Source organism: Leptodactylus fuscus, chromosome 3 (genome assembly GCF_031893055.1).
Source record: "Leptodactylus fuscus isolate aLepFus1 chromosome 3, aLepFus1.hap2, whole genome shotgun sequence".
Lineage (NCBI taxonomy): Eukaryota > Metazoa > Chordata > Amphibia > Anura > Leptodactylidae > Leptodactylus > Leptodactylus fuscus.
Genome location: NC_134267.1, coordinates 18,180,492 through 18,203,565, shown reverse-complemented (window position 1 = coordinate 18,203,565; position 23,074 = coordinate 18,180,492). Strand labels below are relative to the sequence as shown.

General features: G+C 45.4%; 1 protein-coding gene across 2 annotated transcripts; it reads right to left on the bottom strand.

Annotated features, from left to right (window-relative positions):
- Positions 1-3,441: 3,441 nt before the first annotated feature.
- Positions 3,442-22,858, bottom strand: RRP15 (ribosomal RNA processing 15 homolog). Of its 2 annotated transcripts, none has more exons than XM_075267079.1 (5): positions 22,774-22,858; positions 19,959-20,206; positions 17,928-18,025; positions 16,575-16,764; positions 3,442-4,318 (listed from the first exon to the last, which is right to left on the bottom strand). In XM_075267079.1, exons 1-5 carry the CDS (start codon positions 22,835-22,837, stop codon positions 4,166-4,168), a joined length of 753 nt encoding a protein of 250 aa, XP_075123180.1. In that variant the 5' UTR covers positions 22,838-22,858; the 3' UTR covers positions 3,442-4,165. The 2 variants fall into 2 exon arrangements, with proteins under 2 accessions (XP_075123180.1, XP_075123181.1); XM_075267080.1 differs by having other exon boundaries at positions 22,792-22,858.
- Between the last annotated feature and the right edge of the window lie 216 nt (positions 22,859-23,074).

Sequence of the window (23,074 nt, the reverse complement as noted above, 5' to 3'; positions counted from 1 at the left end):
TAGTAGTTATATTCTTGTACATAGGAACAGTATTATAGTAGTTATATTCTTGTACATAGGAGCAGTATTATAGTAGTTATATTCTTGTACATAGGAGGTAGTATTATAGTAGTTATATTCTTGTACATAGGAGCAGTATTATAGTAGTTATATTCTTGTACATAGGAGTAGTATTATAGTAGTTATATTCTTGTACATAGGAGCAGTATTATAGTAGTTATATTCTTGTACATAGGAGCAGTATTATAGTAGTTATATTCTTGTACATAGGAGTAGTATTATAGTAGTTATATTCTTGTACATAGGAGCAGTATTATAGCAGTTATATTCTTGTACATAGGAGTAGTATTATAGTAGTTATATTCTTGTACATAGGAGTAGTATTATAGTAGTTATATTCTTGTACATAGGAGGTAGTATTATAGTAGTTATATTCTTGTACATAGGAGGTAGTATTATAGTAGTTATATTCTTGTACATAGGAGGTAGTATTATAGTAGTTATATTCTTGTACATGGGATTAGTATTATAGTAGTTATATTCTTGTACATAGGAGTAGTATTATAGTAGTTATAGTCTTGTACATAGTAGTATTATAGTAGTTATAGTCTTGTACATAGGAGCAGTATTATAGTCATCATATTCTTGTACATAGGAGCAGTATTATAGTAGTTATAGTCTTGTACATAGTAGTATTATAGTAGTTATAGTCTTGTACATAGGAGCAGTATTATAGTAGTTATATTCTTGTACATAGGAGGTAGTATTATAGTAGTTATATTCTTGTACATAGGAGTAGTATTATAGTAGTTATATTCTTGTACATAGGAGGTAGTATTATAGTAGTTATATTCTTGTACATAGGAGTAGTATTATAGTAGTTATATTCTTGTATATAGGAGTAGTATTATAGTTATATTCTTGTACATAGGAGTAATATTATAGTAGTTATATTCTTGTACATAGGAGCAGTATTATAGTAGTTATATTCTTGTACATAGGAGCAGTATTATAGTAGTTATATTCTTGTACATAGGATTAGTATTATAGTAGTTATATTCTTGTACATAGGAGGTAGTATTATAGTAGTTATATTCTTGTATATAGGAGTAGTATTATAGTAGTTATATTCTTGTACATAGGAGTAATATTATAGTAGTTATATTCTTGTACATAGGAGTAGTATTATAGTAGTTATATTCTTGTACATAGGAGCAGTATTATAGTAGTTATATTCTTGTACATAGGAGGTAGTATTATAGTAGTTATATTCTTGTACATAGGAGACAGTATTATAGTAGTTATATTCTTGTACATAGGAGTAGTATTATAGTAGTTATATTCTTATACATAGGAGCAGTATTATAGTAGTTATATTCTTGTACATAGGAGCAGTATTATAGTAGTTATATTCTTGTACATAGGAGCAGTATTATAGTAGTTATATTCTTGTACATAGGAGCAGTATTATAGTAGCTATATTCTTGTACATAGGAGTAGTATTATAGTAGTTATATTCTTGTACATAGGAGACAGTATTATAGTAGTTATATTCTTGTACATAGGAGTAGTATTATAGTAGTTATATTCTTATACATAGGAGCAGTATTATAGTAGTTATATTCTTGTACATAGGAGCAGTATTATAGTAGCTATATTCTTGTACATAGGAGTAGTATTATAGTAGTTATATTCTTGTACATAGGAGACAGTATTATAGTAGTTATATTCTTGTACATAGGAGTAGTATTATAGTAGTTATATTCTTATACATAGGAGCAGTATTATAGTAGTTATATTCTTGTACATAGGAGTAGTATTATAGTAGTTATATTCTTGTACATAGGAGTAGTATTATAGTAGTTATATTCTTGTACATAGGAGTAGTATTATAGTAGTTATATTCTTGTACATAGGAGCAGTATTATAGTAGTTATATTCTTGTACATAGGAGTAGTATTATAGTAGTTATATTCTTGTACATAGGAGCAGTATTATAGTAGTTATATTCTTGTACATAGGAGTAGTATTAGGCTGTATTCCGCTATGATTAAGGGACACTAAAAATCTGTCCCGAAACGCGTCAGCGGTTTTTGGTTTTATTTTCACATTTTTCTATCTTTTTCTCACTATGTTCTGTTGTTAAACCTCTGAATGTATTCACCCATTTGGGGTGAGTCCTTTTAAAAGTATGAAATAAAGTTTTTTTTTGAGTTTTAACCTCCTCTGAGCTGCAGATCCTTCAAACTTTGTTTGAATCCTTTTATGGAATTTTTTCTCATCGTTTTGCTCCAAGAGGTCAAGGAGAACAGGGTCGTGCACCACAGGAGGACAAGTGAACGGAAGATAGGTGAGCTACTTCTCTATTTTTTCTAAAAGTGTAGTTATATTCTTGTACACAGGAGGTAGTATTATAGTGATTACATCTTTGTACATAGGAGCATATTGATGATCTGTCCTCTGTCTTGCGTCATGTAGTATATAGAGGATCTGTCCTGTGTGGTGTAGTATATAGAGGATCTGTCCTGTGCGGTGTAGTATATAGAGGATCTGTCCTGTGCGGTGTAGTATATAGAGGATCTGTCCTGTGTGGTGTAGTATATAGAGGATCTGTCCTATTTGATGTAGTATATAGAGGATCTGTCCTGTGCGGTGTAGTATATAGAGGATCTCTCCTGTGCGGTGTAGTATATAGAGGATCTGTCCTGTGTGGTGTAGTATATAGAGGATCTCTCCTGTGTGGTGTAATATATAGAGGATCTGTCCTGTGTGGTGTAGTATATAGAGGATCTGTCCTGTGTGGTGTAGTATATAGAGGACCTGTCCTGTGTGGTGTAGTATATAGAGGACCTGTCCTGTGTGGTGTAGTATATAGAGGACCTGTCCTGTGTGGTGTAGTATATAGAGGATCTGTCCTGTGCGGTGTAGTATATAGAGGATCTGTCCTGTGCAGTGTAGTATATAGAGGACCTGTCCTGTGTGGTGTAGTATATAGAGGACCTGTCCTGTGTGGTGTAGTATATAGAGGATCTGTCCTATTTGGTGTAGTATATAGAGGATCTGTCCTGTGTGGTGTAGTATATAGAGGATCTGTCCTGTGCGGTGTAGTATATAGAGGACCTGTCCTGTGTGGTGTAGTATATAGAGGATCTGTCCTGTGCAGTGTAGTATATAGAGGATCTGTCCTGTGCGGTGCAGTATATAGAGGATCTGTCCTGTGTGGTGTAGTATATAGAGGATCTGTCCTGTGTGGTGTAGTATATAGAGGATCTGTCCTGTGCAGTGTAGTATATAGAGGATCTGTCCTGTGTGGTGTAGTATATAGAGGATCTGTCCTGTGCGGTGCAGTATATAGAGGATCTGTCCTCTCCCTCTGAATACTGTGTAACGGTGCAATAGACCATATAAGAACTATACAGCCAATGGATATGGCAGACGTCCGATTTAGGGTTAAACTTTTAATGGATGTCGAACAAAGAACAGAAACCCTTCAATGCATCAGTGCTGAAGGCCAAACCACAGTAGCTCAGTTGCAAATATGTCCCCCCTCCCCCCACAAGGTACCAATTGTAAAGGGAAACCGTAGCATCCTTTGATAAATGCAGGTCAAGCTGTTTTCTGTTCTTCTAACCTTGGAGAGACATTAGTGAGCGCCAAGTAGTTACTTTCATGCAGGATAATATGAAGCACAGCGCTGGAATCTGTTTCAAGCCAAGCCAGGCGCTCCTCTCGCTGCCAGTAACAGTAGACATGTCAAACACATCTACCACACAAGGTGATGCCCGCAAGTGTATTACCCCATCTTCTAGCAGGAGACGAGGGGCACGGGGAAAGACGCGGCCCTCCATTACTGAAAACAAACACAAACTCGGCGACCTCTGGCACCGGCCCGCACTATTATTGGGCAGGTGCCACTGTTTTGACTGCACGAGATGTTTTGGAAAAATAGGTTGAAAAATTATACATTTTGGAAAATATTTTGGGATTCGAGATTTGTCAAGTCTACGAGAATAGAAGAAGAAAAAAAAATTCCATTGCTTTCTTCTGCAGATATATTTTTGTAAAAGGTATTTGTGTAATGTCAAAAATGTTCTGCATTCATAGAATGAAGAGTTTATTCGCGTCGGATACGGAGAGATAAGGTTTTATCTTCGGCTCGGCGGGGTTATCTGTCAGAATCACTTCCACTATTGGCCCCCGGCTTTGTGTCCTTCCCTCCGTCATCGCTGTCCTTATCCCAGTCCTTCATAGACGCTCCCATCATGAAGTCATCGCGGAGGATGTTCCATTCTGATGTGTTCTGAGTTTTCGCAGCGGCCTGGAATGGGCAGAGATTTGCGAGTTAGTGTCAAAAATATTCATGGGAGGGAGGGGGGGCAAAATCCAGGAATTGGAGTTTGGGAAAGGTAGATAATAAAAAATAAAGTGGATTCACCTGTCCCTGGCACAGCAACGTGCCAATACTGGAAGTCCTCAACTTCTTGTGACCAACCGGTGGTCTCAGTCAGCTCCTGAGGGTGAGGGCTTCCAGCACTGATGCACCAGTGGCAACAACAAAGTGCCAGGGACAGGGCACTTTGCTGTATTTTTTTTTTTTACATCGTTTAACATCTTCACCTGTCCCCGACACAGCGATGTGCCATGTCTTGTGCCAATACTGGAAGTGCTCAACTTCTTGTGAGGAACCGGTGATCTCAGTCAGCTCCTGAGGGTGAGGGCTTCCAGCATTGACGCACCAGTGGCAACAACAAAGTGCCAAGGACAGGGGACTTTGCTTTATTATTACTTTACATAGTTTGCCTCCCCTGGCCTCCAAATTCCTGGACAACCCCTTTAAAGATAACTTTAGTAAAAATAAAAACTTAAGTTTCCTCCCACATGCCAAAATTATACTGATATATATGTGCGTAAAACTGCTGACCCTTGTGGGTGTTGGGGATGAGCATCTGTATGGCAGTCACTGACTCCCCTACTCCACAATCCTCTCTGCACTAAAGGGTCTCCAAGAGAAAAGCACATTACAAATATGTGCCATTGATAAATGGGCATGCCTCTTCCTGGTGTGATGCAGCTCCTTCTCCCCTCTCACATCATGCAGTCTCAGAGTCACAAGATGCACTGGGCTTAAAGGGCTTTTAAAAGGCTTTTTTAAGATGTGGGATTGTCGGACACCCTGGACACGTATTGTTTGAAGTGGCAGTGGCAATCCTGCTTCTTATAAGATGTCAGTGAGGTGGAGGTGCCACATTGTTCTAGATACAGATTTAGGGTAAAGTCTCACATGTCAGAATTGGGAATAAGTCTTTTTTTTGTTATACGACACCATTAAAGGAGTTTTCTGGGGCTATGCTACTGAGCTCCACTTTCATGGGCAGTGACATCATGTCAATGCCAATACAAATAGGACTGAGATGCAGTACCAAGCACAGCCACTATACAATGTATGGCGCTGTGCAACACTCAGTATCAACCTGTTCATTGCAATAATACGGTCATCAGGAGCCAGTTAGCTCTTACCAGCACACACTGGCACACACTCCATGACATATATGTTGCAATATGGAACGCACAACACACCAGAGTCGCACATGGTATAATGTGTGTGGTCAGCGCTAAAAGCCAGTTCAGATTTCTAATTTTTTTTTTTTTTTTTTTACTGTCCAGGGATCAGGAAGCGCTTTCATTGAAGCATGTAATCTGCATACAGAGTAGCATTCCTATGCCCTTCCATAAAGATATTTCACATGACTGTATGTTTAAACAATAACCGGCGTTTGCCAAAGGTATTAACAGGACTCCGGACAATATGATACAATAGCGCCACCATGTGGAATACAAATGGAATAGATAGAGTGACCGGACAGCAGCACAGCATCTGTAAATGGATACTGGATACAAGGGACCTAAGGCTATATAGTTGGAGCCCTGCAAATTTACATTCTGAGGGTGCATTCACACGGAGTATACGCTCACTGATTCTGAACGTGTAACTCGTTCCGAATCAGCAGCGTTAAAACAGATCCCATTGCTTTCTATGGGAGCCATCATAGAAATGAATGGGCTGCTCTATGGGGAGCGCACGTATGCCGGCTCCCATAGAAAGCAATGGGATCTGTTTTAACGCCGCTGATTCGGAACGAGTTACACGTTTAGAATCAGTGAGCGTATACTCCGTGTGAATGAACCCTTACATGCTAAGATGAGGCTTTGTAGAAGTCGTCGGCGCCAGTTCTACAAGACTTTCTGTGCTCCACTAATATCCCTCTGGTATTTGCTTGTAAACAGCCGAAATCCAAGTGATAATCGGGAGGGAAAGAGGTTTCCTTTCTTTGCACAGCCCAGACACAATACCTGCCTATAAAACACACAGGGTCGTCTTTTGTCCTCTTCACAAACAGCGACGATAAAGATCCCAATCTATGTTTGGTTTGGGCTCTGGACACCTGTTCGACATTCCAGGGGGCTCATTCCCATGTCCTCAGGGCAGATACCGGAAAGTCGTAGCTAGGAAGGGGCTTAAGATGGATCCATCACATTGAACCAACTCTGGTGTGAGATGTCCAATACTCGTAAAAATAGTGAGGCTTAGAAATGCTCCTCCGGGAGTCTGGATTAGAGGTCCATGTTGAGAGACTTCTATATCCTCGTGGAAATTATAAATTATGTCCCTTCAACAAAACAGGGATTTGGAGTCATAGGATATATGTAACGTAGGACATCCGTAACGTAGGACATCCGTAACGTAGGACATCCGTAACGTAGGACATCCGTAACGTAGGACATCTGTAAGGCTCACCAACTTATGGAACCAAATTTAAGAAGCCCTTTGGAGGAGGATTCCTGGAAATTAAGACATGGCCCCCACAGATATAGCCCTGATCTCAAAATCATCTAGTCTGTCTGGGATGACATGAAGAGACAGACGGATTGGAGCAAGGCTACATCCACAGATCTGTTCTTAGTTCTCCAAGATGGCGGCGGGAACAACCTCCCTGCCAAAAACGGTCTCCAAGAACAGAGAAGAACTGATAGAAGGTGAAGGGCAAAGGTCACACCAAATATTCATGGGGTTTACATTACAGTATATGCATATGGTGGATCAAGGGGCACGATCCATTTGTGATTTTCATTTGTGGTAGGCTAAAACACCGACTCAGACCCCTCTGGTTTTCAATAGTCTGACTCCAACTCTACCTCCTTCATAAATGGCGGACAATCATGGTCAGGCAGAAGATGTAAAACCCCTCTAACTTAAAATAAAAGCCAGAGACTGAATTCCTATGAAAAAAAAGGAACAAACTAGCCAGAGCTAGCTCTCGACTCCACCAAGCTGGATATAGTATTAGATGATCGACCCAGTGGAAGCAGCAGTCAAATAATAAGCAGCAGCTCCTCATCCCTTGAGAAGCCCTCTTGGACGTCCAGACCCACATGACTCCCCCCAGCCATACAGAACTTTCCTGAAACCTTGTTTAAAACCAATGGCATAGATGGGGCCGAGGTTTCTGAGTTCTAGCCTAGTTGTAGTGCAAAATTTAGAAAGTGTTTCCATACTTTGACCAAGTCAAAAATCCTAATGTTTACGCCACATGTTATAGTGGTAAAGCAGGTGGAGTAGTCTACAGATGTGCCAGACTCAACCAGTATTACAATGCTCAGGACCAAAGCATTGGATACCATGCATGGGAAGAACGCCAATGACCAGATACACCGGTCACGTCCTGGTGTGGCTCCATCAATGTAAAGACCACTGGTGGACCATCGGAACTTCTGCACTAGATCAGTAGGATATTGAGGAGGTCAGTGCTATTTTTTTTCTTGCAATTTTATCAAGGAACCCCTTTGTTGTATCCAAAGCTCATTGACAGAAGACCCCTTTAACAAAACTGAATTGTTGGAAGCAGATATTTTGGTAGAACCTTCCATCTGAAGCTTTGGTAGAGCATATTACAAGGACACATATGTTTTTGGGAAATCAACATGCAAGCTTGAAAGAACTGAAGAAAGGAGAAGACGACCACCACCAGCAACAATAGGTGTGTGGAAAGTCATAAGAACCGTAAACATAAGCCGGCTGAAGATCCAAACACTTGGGAGAAGCTCTTCATGTGGCCATTGGGAATCCCAACAAATCCAATGTCTTCACTAACTCTTTAGGAGGACACTCCAGCGTCTTCGTGTTTGGTCAGCTGCCGTCAATTTGTAGGGTAAGAATACATTGTTGGACGTACACAAGCCAGATAATGAATGTAATCCCTGACTACACAGAGCAGAAGCCAAGAGGAATCTCTGTTTACATGACGTGTCAAGAGGTACCAGGCTGCAACGGCTGGAGAGCTCCTCACCTATTAAACCGGTAAAGGGGGAGACACAATCAAAGGGGGTGAGCAGGAGACCACCCAGCGACTGAGCCACAATAGCAGACATTGGAATTAGTGAGGACACGTCTATGGTTTAAAAAGTGACTCATAAAAAAGGACAAAAAAGCTGCGATGATAAACCTAAATAACCTCGTGCCCTTCACCAAGTCAGGAGATAACTTGTACCATTCACTTTGCGAGAAAAAAATTGCAATTTGATGCAAAGTGAAAATTTTTGCTCTAAATTGGAGGACCATGAAAAGTTATTAGGGAATTTTTTTTTTTTGCCTTCGTCTGGATCAACTTGATAGGTTGGACTTGATTGACTTGAATCTTAGTCCAGTCTTATCTATGACTAGCTTTTACCCACGACTTCGTCCGCGGAACCCCGACCCCTACGGGACCCACCTGGAGCGGTGCGCAGGCTTGTTCCTTTGCCTTGTGTCCGCAGTGGGCCCTTCCTACACCTGTGGGTCCATGGAGCCTCGGGGCCCACCTTGAGGCCCGCTGGAACTGTTTACCTCCTGTCCCTCCTGGCGGCCGCCACCCCCATTTCTCTCTACCCGCTTCCCCATGTGGCCACTCGTTCCTCCTACCCCGTGCCCCTTTGCCCCCTAGGAACGTGCCCCCTTTCCCCCTAACCCCATGCCCCCTTCTCCCGTGTTACCTACTCCGTGCCCCCTTTTCCCCCTACCCCCCGTCTTACCTACCCCGTGCCCCCCCACCCTGCGGCCTGCTGGAACTCTTTACCTCGTCTCCCTCCTGGCGCCCGCCACCCCCCTTTGTCCCTACCCGCTTCCCAATGTGGTCACTCCTTCCTATTACCCCATGCCCCCTTTTCCCCCCATCATACCCTGCCGACCGTGTGTCCCCTTTCCCTCTACCAACCTGTGGCCCCATCCTCACCACACCCTGGGCTTCCCGTGCACCGATGTTCCGACTTGTAGTGTCCAGAGACGGCAGACGCTGCGGGACAGCTGGCCGAACCGGCGTTCTAGAGCGCGGCGTAGGCGACCCCCTGTCCGGCCGCAGCAGAGTACTGCGGTCCCGTGGTGAGGCCACACAGGTGGGGCAGCGTATGGACTTGTCGCTGCCCCAGAGTGGAGGCCCTTGTGCAGGACGCCCCGGACCTCTCAGAGACGCCATGTTGGTGTGGACGGCGGCCGGACAATAACTCCACCCACATAGAGAAGCGGCACCCAATCAGGTGAGCTGCTGAAAGGCATGGGATGACGTCATCCCAGGTCCTACAGCGTGCCAGGTCCTGCAGCGAATTAAACCGTGAGAAGCACCGGGCACGGGAGTGAATTGCGGTGATGTACGGAAATTCCATGTAGCCTATTGTTCAATCCAGGACCCAAGGTATGTCAGACAAATCCGTTCGCCCATGTAGGTGTGATTGAGGAACAAACATCCAAACACATACTTTCACCTTTATAATATTAGTAGGATGTTACACCTCGGTCTCCACCATGGTCTGTCCACAGGTCTCAAAAAGTGGAAAAAGGCCAAAGTGGTACATCTCTGGTACAAATTGGGGTTGGCGTATGGAAAATGTGCCAATTTTACATCAATTTCCCGGCGTACAAGCTTTAGTAAATTCCCCTCCAGAGTTCCAAAAATGAGACAATGTTTTTTGTTTTTAGTTTCTATATCCAGGTGTCCCAGCATGCAACTTTATTTAACCTAAAAAAAAAAGCGATGAGACAGTCAGCAGGAGGATTTAGCGAAACATCTAACGTTTCCAGTAGCCAAGAACCAAGTCATCAAGAACACGAGCAACATGAGACCAGGTTATTAGAAAATAAACCCAGCGCATGACAGCGGAGCGCTCAGATAGATGGATTACCCTCTTAGATGGAAGTGACTTCATAAACCCCCCAAATATGATTTCTGGAGCAGCGATCTTGGCAAACAAGCCGTGCAGGAATGAGTGCGTTTGATCTGATTCATTCTTCCCCAAAGGGCCACAAATAAATTAAATGCCGCCAACTGAAAAACCAGAACAGAGTTAAAGACCCCGGGAAAGACAATGACCAAAAAAAAAAAAAGCAATAGGTTGAATAAGGATAATGCAATACCTTGATAAAAACACTGCGAGATATGAAAGGAGAGCGCTGGCCCCGGGCCCGAATATAATCAACACCATATGGGCATCCAAAAACTTCTACACTCTGCTCGGTGGGTGAAGGGGCAGCACACATAAAGCAAATATTCATCAGATGCTTATGGACTACGCTGATAATGTGAACAGCGTGTAAACAGCACTTCTGGAAGAGAAGCCGGAGAAAGATGGACGGAGCTGAGGGATGATTCTCTGGACGGGCTGGGGTCTGCACAAAAAGTGGAGGCGCTAGAGGTACGGCTGCTTGAAGGTTCCTCAATCATAAGTTGAACACAAGGTGCCCTGCTGATGGGATACCATTGTTTGGCTGTAGCTGCCAGCAAGTGATTAATTTCCCTGCAGCACCTCCGCAGGAGAGATGAGGTATTACAGCGTGTAAACAGCACTTCTGGAAGAGAAGCCGAAGAAAGATGGACGGAGCTGAGGGAAGACTCTCTGGACGGGCTGGGGTCTGCACAAAAAGTGGAGGCGCTAGAGGTACGGCTGCTTGAAGGTTCATCAATCATAAGCTGAACACGAGGTGCCCTGCTGATGGGACACCATTGTTTGGCTGTAACTGCCAGCAAGTGATTAATTTCCCTGCAGCACCTCCGCAGGAGAGATGAGGTATTACACCATTCCTGTAGAAACAAATTGCAAATGTGCCAGGTCATAGCAAGGGAGTGAGCACGAAAGAGTGAGCAAATGAGATGCTCTCACCCGCAATAATTGAAGCTGTGAGAAAAAAAAATTTGATCGGTGGGATGCTTAGACCCGGACCAATCACTAAAGACAAAGGAGCAGAAACACTAATCTGACCTCTGTGCTCCCTGGATCAGCAGACAGAAAGTCTACAGGGGACATTTAGGAAGACTGGTGTAATGATTTGCACAAAAAACCCCAAAAACCTGCAACTTTTTATATCTTGAACTCCAGAAAACTAGCACTGACAAGGCATGACAAATCCACCCCAATGAGTCCATGCAACGCTCAAGGACTCCAACCAAGATACCCCTCGGCTAAGGAACTGCACCCATTCTTGGGGGTCCCAGCACCCAGACTTCTATCAATCAAAACTTCGGACGTGTCCCTAAGACATGTCACAAAATTTTTGAAAAATCTGTTTAACAAATAAGATATTTGATTTGAAAAATAGGTCATTTCTTGGTGAGTCACTCCCTTTAAGAGTAGGCTCTTTGTTGGTTTAATGGTTAAAGGGGGTGTCCAGATTAAAAAAGGGGTCCTGGGTACATGCAGTAATCGTGTATACCTGCAGTAAACAATAGAGCAGTAGGGGGGATCCATCGGGGTGATAATTTGGCATTACCAGGAGAGCCGAGTTTGCTCGGCTACCGCATAAAAAAAGAGTCGCCACCGCTATGGAAAAAAAGCGAGTCGTACAAATTACCTGAAGTGCCGTGTGATGTGGCGGGGCGTATTAATTTTAATGTAATCCTGATGAACACGCAGTCGGCCTCTCCTGGCTCTAGATGTGAAGAGCGGATCGTAAAAACCATAAACTTAATGAAATCCAAAGCTCGGCACAATCCATAATAAACTCTTTCAAGGTGTACATGGAGCACAAGTGCAGATAAAGCCGCGGCGCGGGCTCACTCATTATACGGGGGCTCCTGAAAGGCCGAATTGTTCCATCACAAAAAGCTCTGCACCTTCCTAATAGACTAGAAGGAGACTGTACACTGCCGGATGTCACTGAATGGAAGCGCGACGGCCGTAGATCAATACAGAGCTATATATAACTGTATCCAGAGACAAAGAGCCGCCTCTCAAGCTTACCTGCACTGATACACTGTAACAAATCATCAGCACAGGAGAGAGATTTACCAGCAGAATAGTGAGCGCAGCTCTGGAGTATAATACAGGATAAGTAATGTAATGTATGTACACAGTGACTGCACCAGCAGAATAGTGAGCGCAGCTCTAGAGTATAATACAGGATAAGTAATGTAATGTATGTACACAGTGACTGTACCAGCAGAATAGTGAGCGCAGCTCTGGAGTATAATACAGGATAAGTAATGTAATGTATGTACACAGTGACTGCACCAGCAGAATAGTGAGCGCAGCTCTGGAGTATAATACAGGATAAGTAATGTAATGTATGTACACAGTGACTGCACCAGCAGAATCGTGAGCGCAGCTCTGGAGTATAATACAGGATAAATAATGTAATGTATGTACACAGTGACTGCACCGGCAGAATCGTGAGCGCAGCTCTGAAGTATAATACAGGATAAGTAATGTAATGTATGTACATAGTGACTGTACCAGCAGAATAGTGAGCGCAGCTCTGGAGTATAATACAGGATAAGTAATGTAATGTATGTACACAGTGACTGTACCAGCAGAATAGTGAGCGCAGCTCTGGAGTATAATACAGGATAAGTAATGTAATGTATGTACACAGTGACTGTACCAGCAGAATAGTGAGTGCAGCTCTGGGGTATAATACAGGATAAGTAATGTAATGTATGTACACAGTGACTGTACCAGCAGAATAGTGAGCGCAGCTCTGGGGTATAATACATAATGTGATATAGTATTGTTACATCTCTGGGGGATAGATTTTTTCACACATAACATGTCAGGGCAGTAACACAACAACCTACCCCCACATAAGTCGCACATAGAGGGAGGGGTAGTCATAAACCTTCCCCACAGACTCTGCAGGTGCCCCATAAGGTCAGCACATTGTAGTGAATAGAGTCGTGACATTTACATGTATTTGGCAGTTTGATACATCAGCGCCGGGAATAACGAGAGCCAGCGAGAAGTTGCAGGAGGGCGCACACGGTAACAACTAAAAGGCGGAACCCCCCTTTAAATGTTAAAAGCTTCTCAGCAGCCTTTGATGACGGATCTGAAGTAACCTTTCCCTATCAGGCGTCCGGTTCCAAGTATCTGTTATTGAAAGGCAGAAAACCGCCGCTCGGTGGTAAAGTAACCTTCAGCGCGGCCACACAAACAAAAACCATATGACAATATGTTTATGTGGTAATTGGATCAAGCACGGCTTCCTGGCATCCAAAAAGCACTTAGAGGTAAAAGGAGGGGTGTGTGGGGAGGCCGAGCGCACCCCTCTCTAGTCAGCGTACATCAAAGTGTAAACATCAACACTCGGAGACCACGGGCTCCGCACACTCTGTTACTGCCGCATGATCAGGGAACATTTGTTTTTTAGATCTGCTCTATTACCGAATAGAAACCACACAAACATTTTCCAGGAGAGGACTTGGGCAGGGACTCGCAGGGGAGTTCAGAGGGAAGGAAAACTGGGCCCATTATTAGAAGCATTAGCTCATGAGAGGCGCCGCTCCGTGCCAAGGCCAGTTAAAGAAGGCCCGCTTGCCTACTAGGCACTTTTTAGGAGGACGTTTACAGCACGTTCTGTGCAGTGCTGAAAAGTGTAGGAGAGGAGAGGGACGGGGGAGTCAGCACGGACCCGGAGAGGACAAGCTAGGGATATGTGGCTGTAGAGAGGGTATTTTGTGATCAGTATATCAATAGCCTGTCCTTAGGCTATGAACATCACGTTGGTGGGGGTCCGACTCTTGGCACCCCCATCTGACAGCTGTTGAACATGTGAACCTACCTTTAGGGTTTTCGTTGGTATGCAAATGAGTTCTCTCGCAGCACTGGGGGCGACCCCAATGCTGTGAGAGAAATCTCCAGCGCCGCCTACATCTTCTTCAGGAACGACGCATCTTCCTCCGACGCTGGTGGTCAAACTTCTAGGCCTCGGGCAGAGCAGACTGCGCATGCCCGCGGCCACAAAAAAAATGGCCGTTTTTCTTGTGGCTGCAGGCATGCGCAGTCGACTCTGCCCGAGGCCTAGAAGTTTGACCCCCAGTGTCGGAAGAAGACACAGGAAGAGCCCGTTCCTGAAGAAGATGGAGCTGGCAGCATTGGGTGTGGCAGCATTGGGTCGCCCCCAGTGACGTTTGAGCGCTGAGGACCGCCCCCAGTGCTGCGAGAGAACTCATTTGCATAAAGACGAAAACCGTGATTTCTACCGAACGGCGGCATGGAGAAGACATCTAAAGGTAGGAGAAGAATAGCCTTTCTTAAGGCTATTCCTACGTGTGATCGACAAAAAAAATGTGATTTTAATGATAGAACCCCTTTAAGTGTCCTACTCGATCTGTCCACAGTTTATTCACCTGGGCTTAATCGGCGGGGAACACATTGCCTTGGCATCTCACCGCGGAGAACCGGAGTCTGGAAAATGGCAAGAAATTCCTCTTCATTTTCCGCCGTGTGAATAGCATCTTAGTTGTGATGCCGCAGGATATTGCATCTCTGCACCGAGCCCCTTGGTCGCTCGGCCTCCTCCCTTGTCTCCTGATATCACAGGCAGTTAGGGGCTGGCTTCAGTATACTAAGTATATACTTTACCTGGTGGCTACGGGCTGGGTCACCTCCTGAGTCATATGATCAGAACCAGCACCAGACCCACGGGCTGCTCCACCTCCTCCTTCATCCTCAATTTTCACAGGTAGTTCCTGTTGACTTGCAGTATGAGGTCTAAGCCTAAAATAACTACCGTTCTGTGTGTGAGCCTTGGATTTTTCTACCGCATGTAGACAGGCCATGCTGGGTGTAGTAGTGTTACACACTGGACGCCATGGTCTCAGGTATCAGATCTGCAGTCTATATTACGTACAGGCCAACAGATCATAAGACCTAGTATCACGACCAGGATAGTTGAACTAGGATATTATGACAATGACTAAAAAGGGTCGCCCATCGGCCTAAAACCGCCACTACAACGCGGTCATTTCACCGTCTTGTTCACGGGGTAATTATGGCCATTGAGCCTTTTCTCGCTGCTATTCTATGTAAAGTGTATGGCCAGGAGGTACCGTCCATACTCCCTAACAGAAGAAACCATTTTACGTCATTCCATTTGAAAGGCAGCGCTGCCCCCTGCAGGGAAAGGTATGGAACTTTCGAACTATGGACCAAAACTCTTGGCAATAAAATAAATTCCTTATTTTGCAAATCTTGGACGATGAGAAATAAGAGTATTTTTGGGCAATAGCAGCCACTTGAATGGTACTGAGCTGCTGCTGTGTCATGTGACCAATGAATGTGACGTCATCAGGACAGAGAAGAGGCTGCAGCGCCTGTGTTCTTCAAACAACTGATCAGGGAGTCCCAGGCATGGAACTGCACCAACCGCTAGAGATGAGCGAACACTATTCCAAACTGCCGTTTCGAATTGCACGCACCTATAGGAATGAATGGACGCAGCCGGCACGCAGGGGGTTAAGCGGCCGGCCGCTTCCATTCATTCCTATGGGAGCGTGCTATTCGAAACGGCAGTTTCAAATAGTGTTCGCTCATCTCTACCAACCACATAATGAGGGACACGTCATCGATATATAGGCCCAGGAAAACCAGGCTGTGCCTGGTACTGCAGCTCAGTCCCGTTAAAATGACATTGTTAACAGTGCAGAAATAAAAACCTGGGGGTCAGATAACCCTTTGAACCCCTAAAACACTGCGACCAGTGCACAGTTAAAGTCACTTTAATGGACTTGACCTGCAGTATCATTTGGGGGCTAGAAAAACCCCTTTAAACAAGTAGCTGAGACTTCTCTGATCCTAACTGTAGGTCTATGGACGATCTTCCAGGTGCCCATGTAAGTATGGCCATGTCTAGGCCGACACGAATGTCAAAAACTGAATATGTAAAATAAGTTTTGCCCCCACTACCTGCCATAGAATTTACCTTATAACTAGAGATGAGCAAGTAGTATTTGATCGAATACAACGGTATTCAAAATACTCGTACTCGGTCAAATACTACGCGGTAAACGCAGTAAAAATTCGATTCCCCTCCCACCTTCCCTGGCGCTTTTTTTACACCAATAACTGTGCAGGGGAGGTGAGACAGGAACTAGGACAACGTAGGCATTGGAAAAAAAACGTATACAGTAGAGATGAGCGAGTAGTGAAATATTCGACTATTTGATCGCATACTACTCGCTCATCTCTACTTATAACTAGTCCTGTCATGGATGATGTATATGTATTATATATATGGATATAACTACATGGGGCCCACGTCACCAGACACAACGCACCTTTTTTCCCCTCGGTCGCTCGCCCGTTTCCTCTTGGCCCTCCTTCCCTCTCAGAACATTAATGAAGTCTTTCTTGGACACAGAAGACATGAGTTTGCTCTTCTTCCTCTCCGAATGTCCAACTTCTTTCATCTTATCGTTGATGTTGCCCTGGTGGGTTTTCACGGCGTTGAACAACTGTACGACACCTCTGCGGGGACAGAAGACAAGTAACCGGTCAGAGCTACAGTCCAGGCGATACGTCATGTACATACAGCATTAAGGAGAAAGCTATAATTGTACACAGTCCAGTCATATTAGTGTGACCGCCTCAGCGTTAAATAACCAATGGCAGAAGGCGCGTGTCATCAGCCATCTGGGTGCACTCATCATTGTGGAAGGCACAATGGATCTACACAAGTAGGCATCTATCCTTGCAGACCATGTTCACCCCTACATGTGAATTGTTCTTCCTCAGGATGATGGCATCTACCAGCAGGACAATGCAACGTGTCATAAAGCTCACAGTGTACGTGTGTGGTTCGCGGAGCACCATCATGAGTTTACCGTTCTCCCTTGGCCAGCAAAGTCCCCAGACTTAAAGCCAATAGAGAATCTGTCGGACCACCCCGATCGGGTTGTTCGCGCCATGGATACTCAAATGCGTAACCTAGCGCAGCTGGCCACAGCACTGGAGTCGGCATGGCTCAACATCCCAGTGACCATCATCACAACATCCCCTCTCTTCCTGCACGTCTCACAACGGTCCGCTCTGCCAAAGGGGGTTATTCTGGATTTTGACACGAGGTCCCATTAATGTAACTGGACTGTGTATGTGCCTATATACCCGACCAGTAGGGTGCGCAATACATGGGAGAGCACATGGTACCGGAGTGGATGGAGTTGTCATTGTCATATATACAGCAGAGCCCAGCTGAGACCAGGAGAGGACGCTACAGTATGGAGGGGCGCTATTGAGTGACTACTAATGTCCCGCTGTGACTATTATTGGGACTGGGTAACGTAACATAAGCTATAGTTATGCTGCTGCCCCCGATTTTAGTAGTAGACAACAACCCGCCATTTATACAACTGGGTGTTATTCCAGGAGGAAGGATATAAAGGATATATATATACTGTATATAGTCTTGATGTATAGATATACACATGCATTGCGCTCTCTCTTCGCCCATTAGATCCCTTTATTCGGCAGCTCCTCTTCCATAAATCCTGCGGCTCCTCCGCGGCTGATCCCTTATTGGATCCAGATTCGGTCTGACGCATCATCTCCGATATTAGTGTGAAAAAAAACCTGCAGTGAAATCTAAGAGGAAGTGAGAAGTGTCGGCTTGTAGGGGCTGCGGGGTCCCGTACCTTGTAGCAGTCCTCTGCAGATTCCTCTCGGCCTCTCGGTCTTTCACCACATCTGGCTTGACTCTGCACATCATCTCCCACTGTCGTTTTTTATCAAACTGCAATAAGAAAGTGAATGTCAGGAAGAGCGAGGAGGGGGAGGGGGGACGCGTGAAATGACGGACAATGAGGGGTCGCGCTCTGATCTCGCCTCCCGTCCGTTACGGGAAACCACAAAGAGCCCTCGCAAGGGAGCAAAATGAGAAACATCAGGTGACCTCATACGAGGAGCTCTCTGGGTCTGTAGGACGGTATTACATGATCTTTTTAGGAGGCTTTTCTTTAGTTTTGGGATGGGGGGAGCGGTTAAAACCCTTCTTTGGGTTAACAAGGGCATGAATGAGTCAGGTTTGGTGGGTGAAGTCAGACATTTATGGGGTAGCAATTGAGAATAAAGAGTATTCTAACAAATACACAAATCTTGTGGGGGTTGTACGTGTGCTGGAGGAAGAGGTGTAACTTTAAGGTCCCGGTCCCCTATGCAAAATATTGTATCCAGCAGAGAGACATTTAGGTTCCCCTCAGCGTCCAGGGGGTCTGTCTCTTAAGTCTTCTTAAAGGGATTCTCCCACAAAGGTCACTTATCCCCTACTGACAGGATAGGTGGTGGTGGTGGGGGTGGGGGTTGCTATATTAAAGGGGTTGTCCCATTATAGACCATAGAATAGGAAATAACTGGTGCATTACTGAGGGTCAGACTGTTGGGACCCCCAGCAATCAGGAGAATGGGGCCAAAGCCCCCCTGCACCGTCCCATTGAACGAAGCGCCATTGTGTTTGTGTGACCACGTCTATGGGGCTGCCGGAGTTTATAGTCCCAGCTCCCCCACAGCAGTGAATGGCGCACCGGTCGCAGCGAGGAAGGTCTCATCAATATGACACAGCCCCTATGCTGCGGATAGGTGTCTCTAATGGCTCAACCCCTTTAAGTATATGGCCTATCATTACAGTATGGGTGAGGCGTGTCCCTTCTAGTTACCTATATGAGTGGGTTTTATGCCTGGGGCGTTGGGGTCCCTGTAATGTAGAAGGGGTCTAGATGCACGGTGGGCTCTGAAATTGGCAAAGTGAGGGAACAGAATTCTGTGACAACGGGTAAAGCAGCAGCACAGGGTCACCATTGCATTGCTGTGACAAGACCCTGGTCACAATGGATATAGAGTAGGTATATACGAGGGGGGGAAGGGGCCTCTATAAATGCTATTCCCTAATGTCATCGAAGGCAGAACATGAACCCACCACCAGCTCAGGAGCAGATGAAGTCATGTCCCTCCATGGTCGCAAGGTAAAGCTTCTATTTAGGAAAAGCTGAGCGTCCCTGTTACGACCTGGTTTACTAGTGTTGTACTCGCAGTCGTCTCGTAATAAAGCGTCTCTACACAGAGCCCTCCTTTCATCGCCTCCAGGCCCAGAATCACTTTATGACCCGGTTTTGGCTTTACATCAGAATGAGTCTACTTAACCACCTAGTGTTCCCTTCCCAATAAAACCAGTCGGGCCCTGGACACTGCGCTGAGGTCATGTGAAGACTGGCAGAAGTAAAACGCTGAGTGTCCAAGAAACCGCCAAACAGAAGAGCAACATAATATGAGGGCATTTATCACGAAAATAACCCCTGACCCCATTAGAATAAAGGTTGGGAAGGAGATCGGCTGATCGGTGCGGGTCTGGCTTTAGAAAACCCGGCGATCGGCGATTAAAGCTGGAAAACCTGCAGGCAGCAGTGGCCACTACTGGGCAAATAGAGTATTACACGGCCATTCAGATAGCTATTTATGTAATTCATAGTCTGGACCTTATAAATGAGAGAGATTAGCCGTTCAGTAGTCTGAGAAAGTTGGGTGACAATGCGTTTGAAAGCTACAATGCCTGCTCCCTCAATAGATCAGCTATAAATTTGGGGTTTCTTTCTTCCTACTAATCAAAATCCCATTTTTGGAGTCGCTCACCCAATAACCCCCCGCCCCAGGTGACTCCCCAGTTCTCTACCCACCTGTTTCTTTTTCTCCAGCCGCTCCTGTCTGTCTTTCTCCTTCTCCTTCTCCAGCGCTTTGCTCTTTACCAGGATGGTGGTGGCCTTGTCCGAGGGGACTTTTTTGTTGAGGATTTTGGCCATGGCGTCTGCCCAGCCTTTATTTGGGTCGTCGTCCTCATGGTCACTGCTGTCATGGTTGGACGCGTCAGACTGGTCTCCTCCGTCTGAAGAAAAACTGTCGTCTCCAAAATCGGAAACATCGGAACCTAAAAGACACATTTTATATTAATAGAGACATAGAAGGCCGAGGGTTGCCAAATCGCTCTAAAGACCCCACCAATTTATCCGCTGACATCCCAGGGCTCAACTTTCTGATCTTAATTAGAGTCGTGGTCACGTTGTAACCCCTTCCCCTGCATTAGCTGCGGCGTTGAAGGACGACACAGTGATCTTTGGACGTGCAATGGCTGCAGCCCCTATATATATATATATATATATATATATATATATATATATATATATATATATATATATATATATTATATAGCTTTAGTCATAGGCAGGTTTCACAGTCACTGCTGCAGGCGACAGAGCAACAGTGCCCACTAGTGGACGAAGAGAAGACTGCACGATCCCAGTCTGATTTGTGCAGGAGCTACTGATATATTTGACCCTGCACAGATGCAACAAATCCCTTACACGTTACATGTGGATTGTGTTGCAGATCCGGCGGATGATTTTGCAAAAGATGACCATGATGTGCAAATCTGCAGCGGCTCTTATTTCCAGGCTGATTTTTTTTTGTTGTGTGAATGAGGTTATGGAAAATCATGTCCATAGGTGCTGCATTGTAAACTATTACTATTTATGGTACAATGTACAAATCCCAAATCCCCTGTAACTCTGTCACGTCTGGCCCCGGCCGATGATCCCATCTAGAGAGGAAACGTTTGGAAAAATCTTTGGTGCGAGAACCAGTGACACCAGTTTTCTGGCCTAGATAGTAAATCCCTGACACTTGCACACATCGCTAGGATATGGACAAACCCCGGGTCTAGCCAGGGTTAAAGGGGGGCTCCAGTGCAATTCAGTATTAAATGCTCTGAACAACAGGGTGGTGGCATGGATCGTGCACTGCACAGCCCTCGGATCTGTCACCATTTAGGCTGTGCCCAGAAATTTGCTGCAGATTCACAGAGCGTTACACATCATGGGGTTTTCCCATACATGATACACATGTGACCGAAAATTTCTGCATAGAAAACTGGACGCGCTGCAATGCGTAGAGTGAAATCCACGGCAACTCTGTGCCAAAATCCACATAGGACAGTATCTGATTGATGGGAGTCTAATATCCGAACCCCGCCCCAATCAGCTGATCCAGCAGGGGGTGCAATTCTGCTGCTATTTGAGAGTCACTGCTGCAGTGGACATGTGGTGGCGTCAGGGGGAACTGCAGATTGGCTTCATTTATAACCAAATTCACACAGCTGGGTTAGACCCTATGCACGTGCAGGAATCCCTCCCCATAGCTCCAATATCTGGTCCTGTGACTAGTACAGGGCAGTAAAGCCATGGCGGAGTAGTCCTGGGGTCCTGCCGCGACTGCTAAGGATGTGGGGGCCCTGCTGTGACTAAAGGAGGCAAAAAGTAGTCACATGATTGCAGTAACAATACAGTAAGGTTCACACGGGGAGTGGAAGGGCAGATTTTGGCACCGAGAGTGACGTGTGGAGCCGCGTCACTCTCAGGCCAAAATCCGCCTGCCACAACTGTCATGGCTTCCGACAATTTTAGGCTCAAATGAATGGGCCGACTCCGGAGGTTGCTGCCACGAGGCGGACGCCACGGCTCAATAAGCCACGAATCCGCCTGCAGAAAGGGCAACATGCCGCTAGCGGAAAAAAGATTGCGAGCGGTCTCCATAGACCACCATTATGAGGGCGTGGATTAGGACGTGGATTCTGCGCCATAATCCGCTCCCTCTGTGCCCGTGTGAACGGGCCCTTAGTGTGGCCCCAGTTTATTTAGGCTGAGTTCACACTACTGTTATTGGAGTCCGTAGCTGTCACCCATCATAGGATGAGAACAACGGACATTAACGGTAGAGTGACGGACACAGATTTGGCCCCCTCACTATACAGTAATATAAACAATATGGCGGTCACTTTCCTCTTTCATGCATACAGGATTTTTTAGTCTATCATAAAAGTAAAGAACGTGACGGCAGAAGCTTCAGTCGTGGGTTTTTTTTTACATGGGGTTGGATGCAGACACACACCGGACAGAGGGGGCGCCGTATGTGTATGTCACTTAATGTCAAGTGATGGATGAGAGCAACGGACTGTAAAAACAGTAGTGTGAACAGGCCCTTATACAGGGGGACCGCTGATCAGACTACGCTATAATACAGCGCCATCTACAGGGCTACACAACAGAATGCAAGTCACATGATGTGTTGTCAGGGCTACACGGTGAGTTTCACAGCACAATGTGATGCCGCTCACAGGACAGATTTCTTATTCTCCTCCATCACATTCCACATGACAGACACTGAACTGCGCAGGTAACATGAGGGGCGGCCGCCATGTCTAAACTGGGGATAAGATAGATAGAAACCAGTGCAAGAGAGACATTACCACAGCAGCCAATCAGAATCCAGCTCTCATCCCTCAGAGGCTCTCCTCAGAATGAAAGCAGTCACCTGATTGGTTACTGTGGGAGAAGTCTTTCTCCATGCCGCAGCCTGCACGCCGGCCAGATCGTGACATCACACTACACAGACTATGACGGTATGCTGGGACTTGTAGTCCGCCCTTGTAGTCATACATACCCTCCCCGCTGCCGGTACCTGCAGGCTCGCTCTGCTCTTGCTCCGCAGCCGCTCTCACTTCCATAGCTGCCCAGGCTCTCACACACGTGTTAGAGTACAACTTCCGGATGGAACGAGGCTCGTCCAGGTTTACTTCCTGTCTATACGACACTGGCGCCGCCATATTTGAATCGGGCATCCCTTTCCTGGGCTCTGCTGCCATCTGGCGGTAAGTGGCCGGTATTGTCGTAATCATAATTATAATGTATTCTATTCGCTCTGAAAGTGTCTGGAGGTTTTTTTGTTGTTTTTTAATTGATCA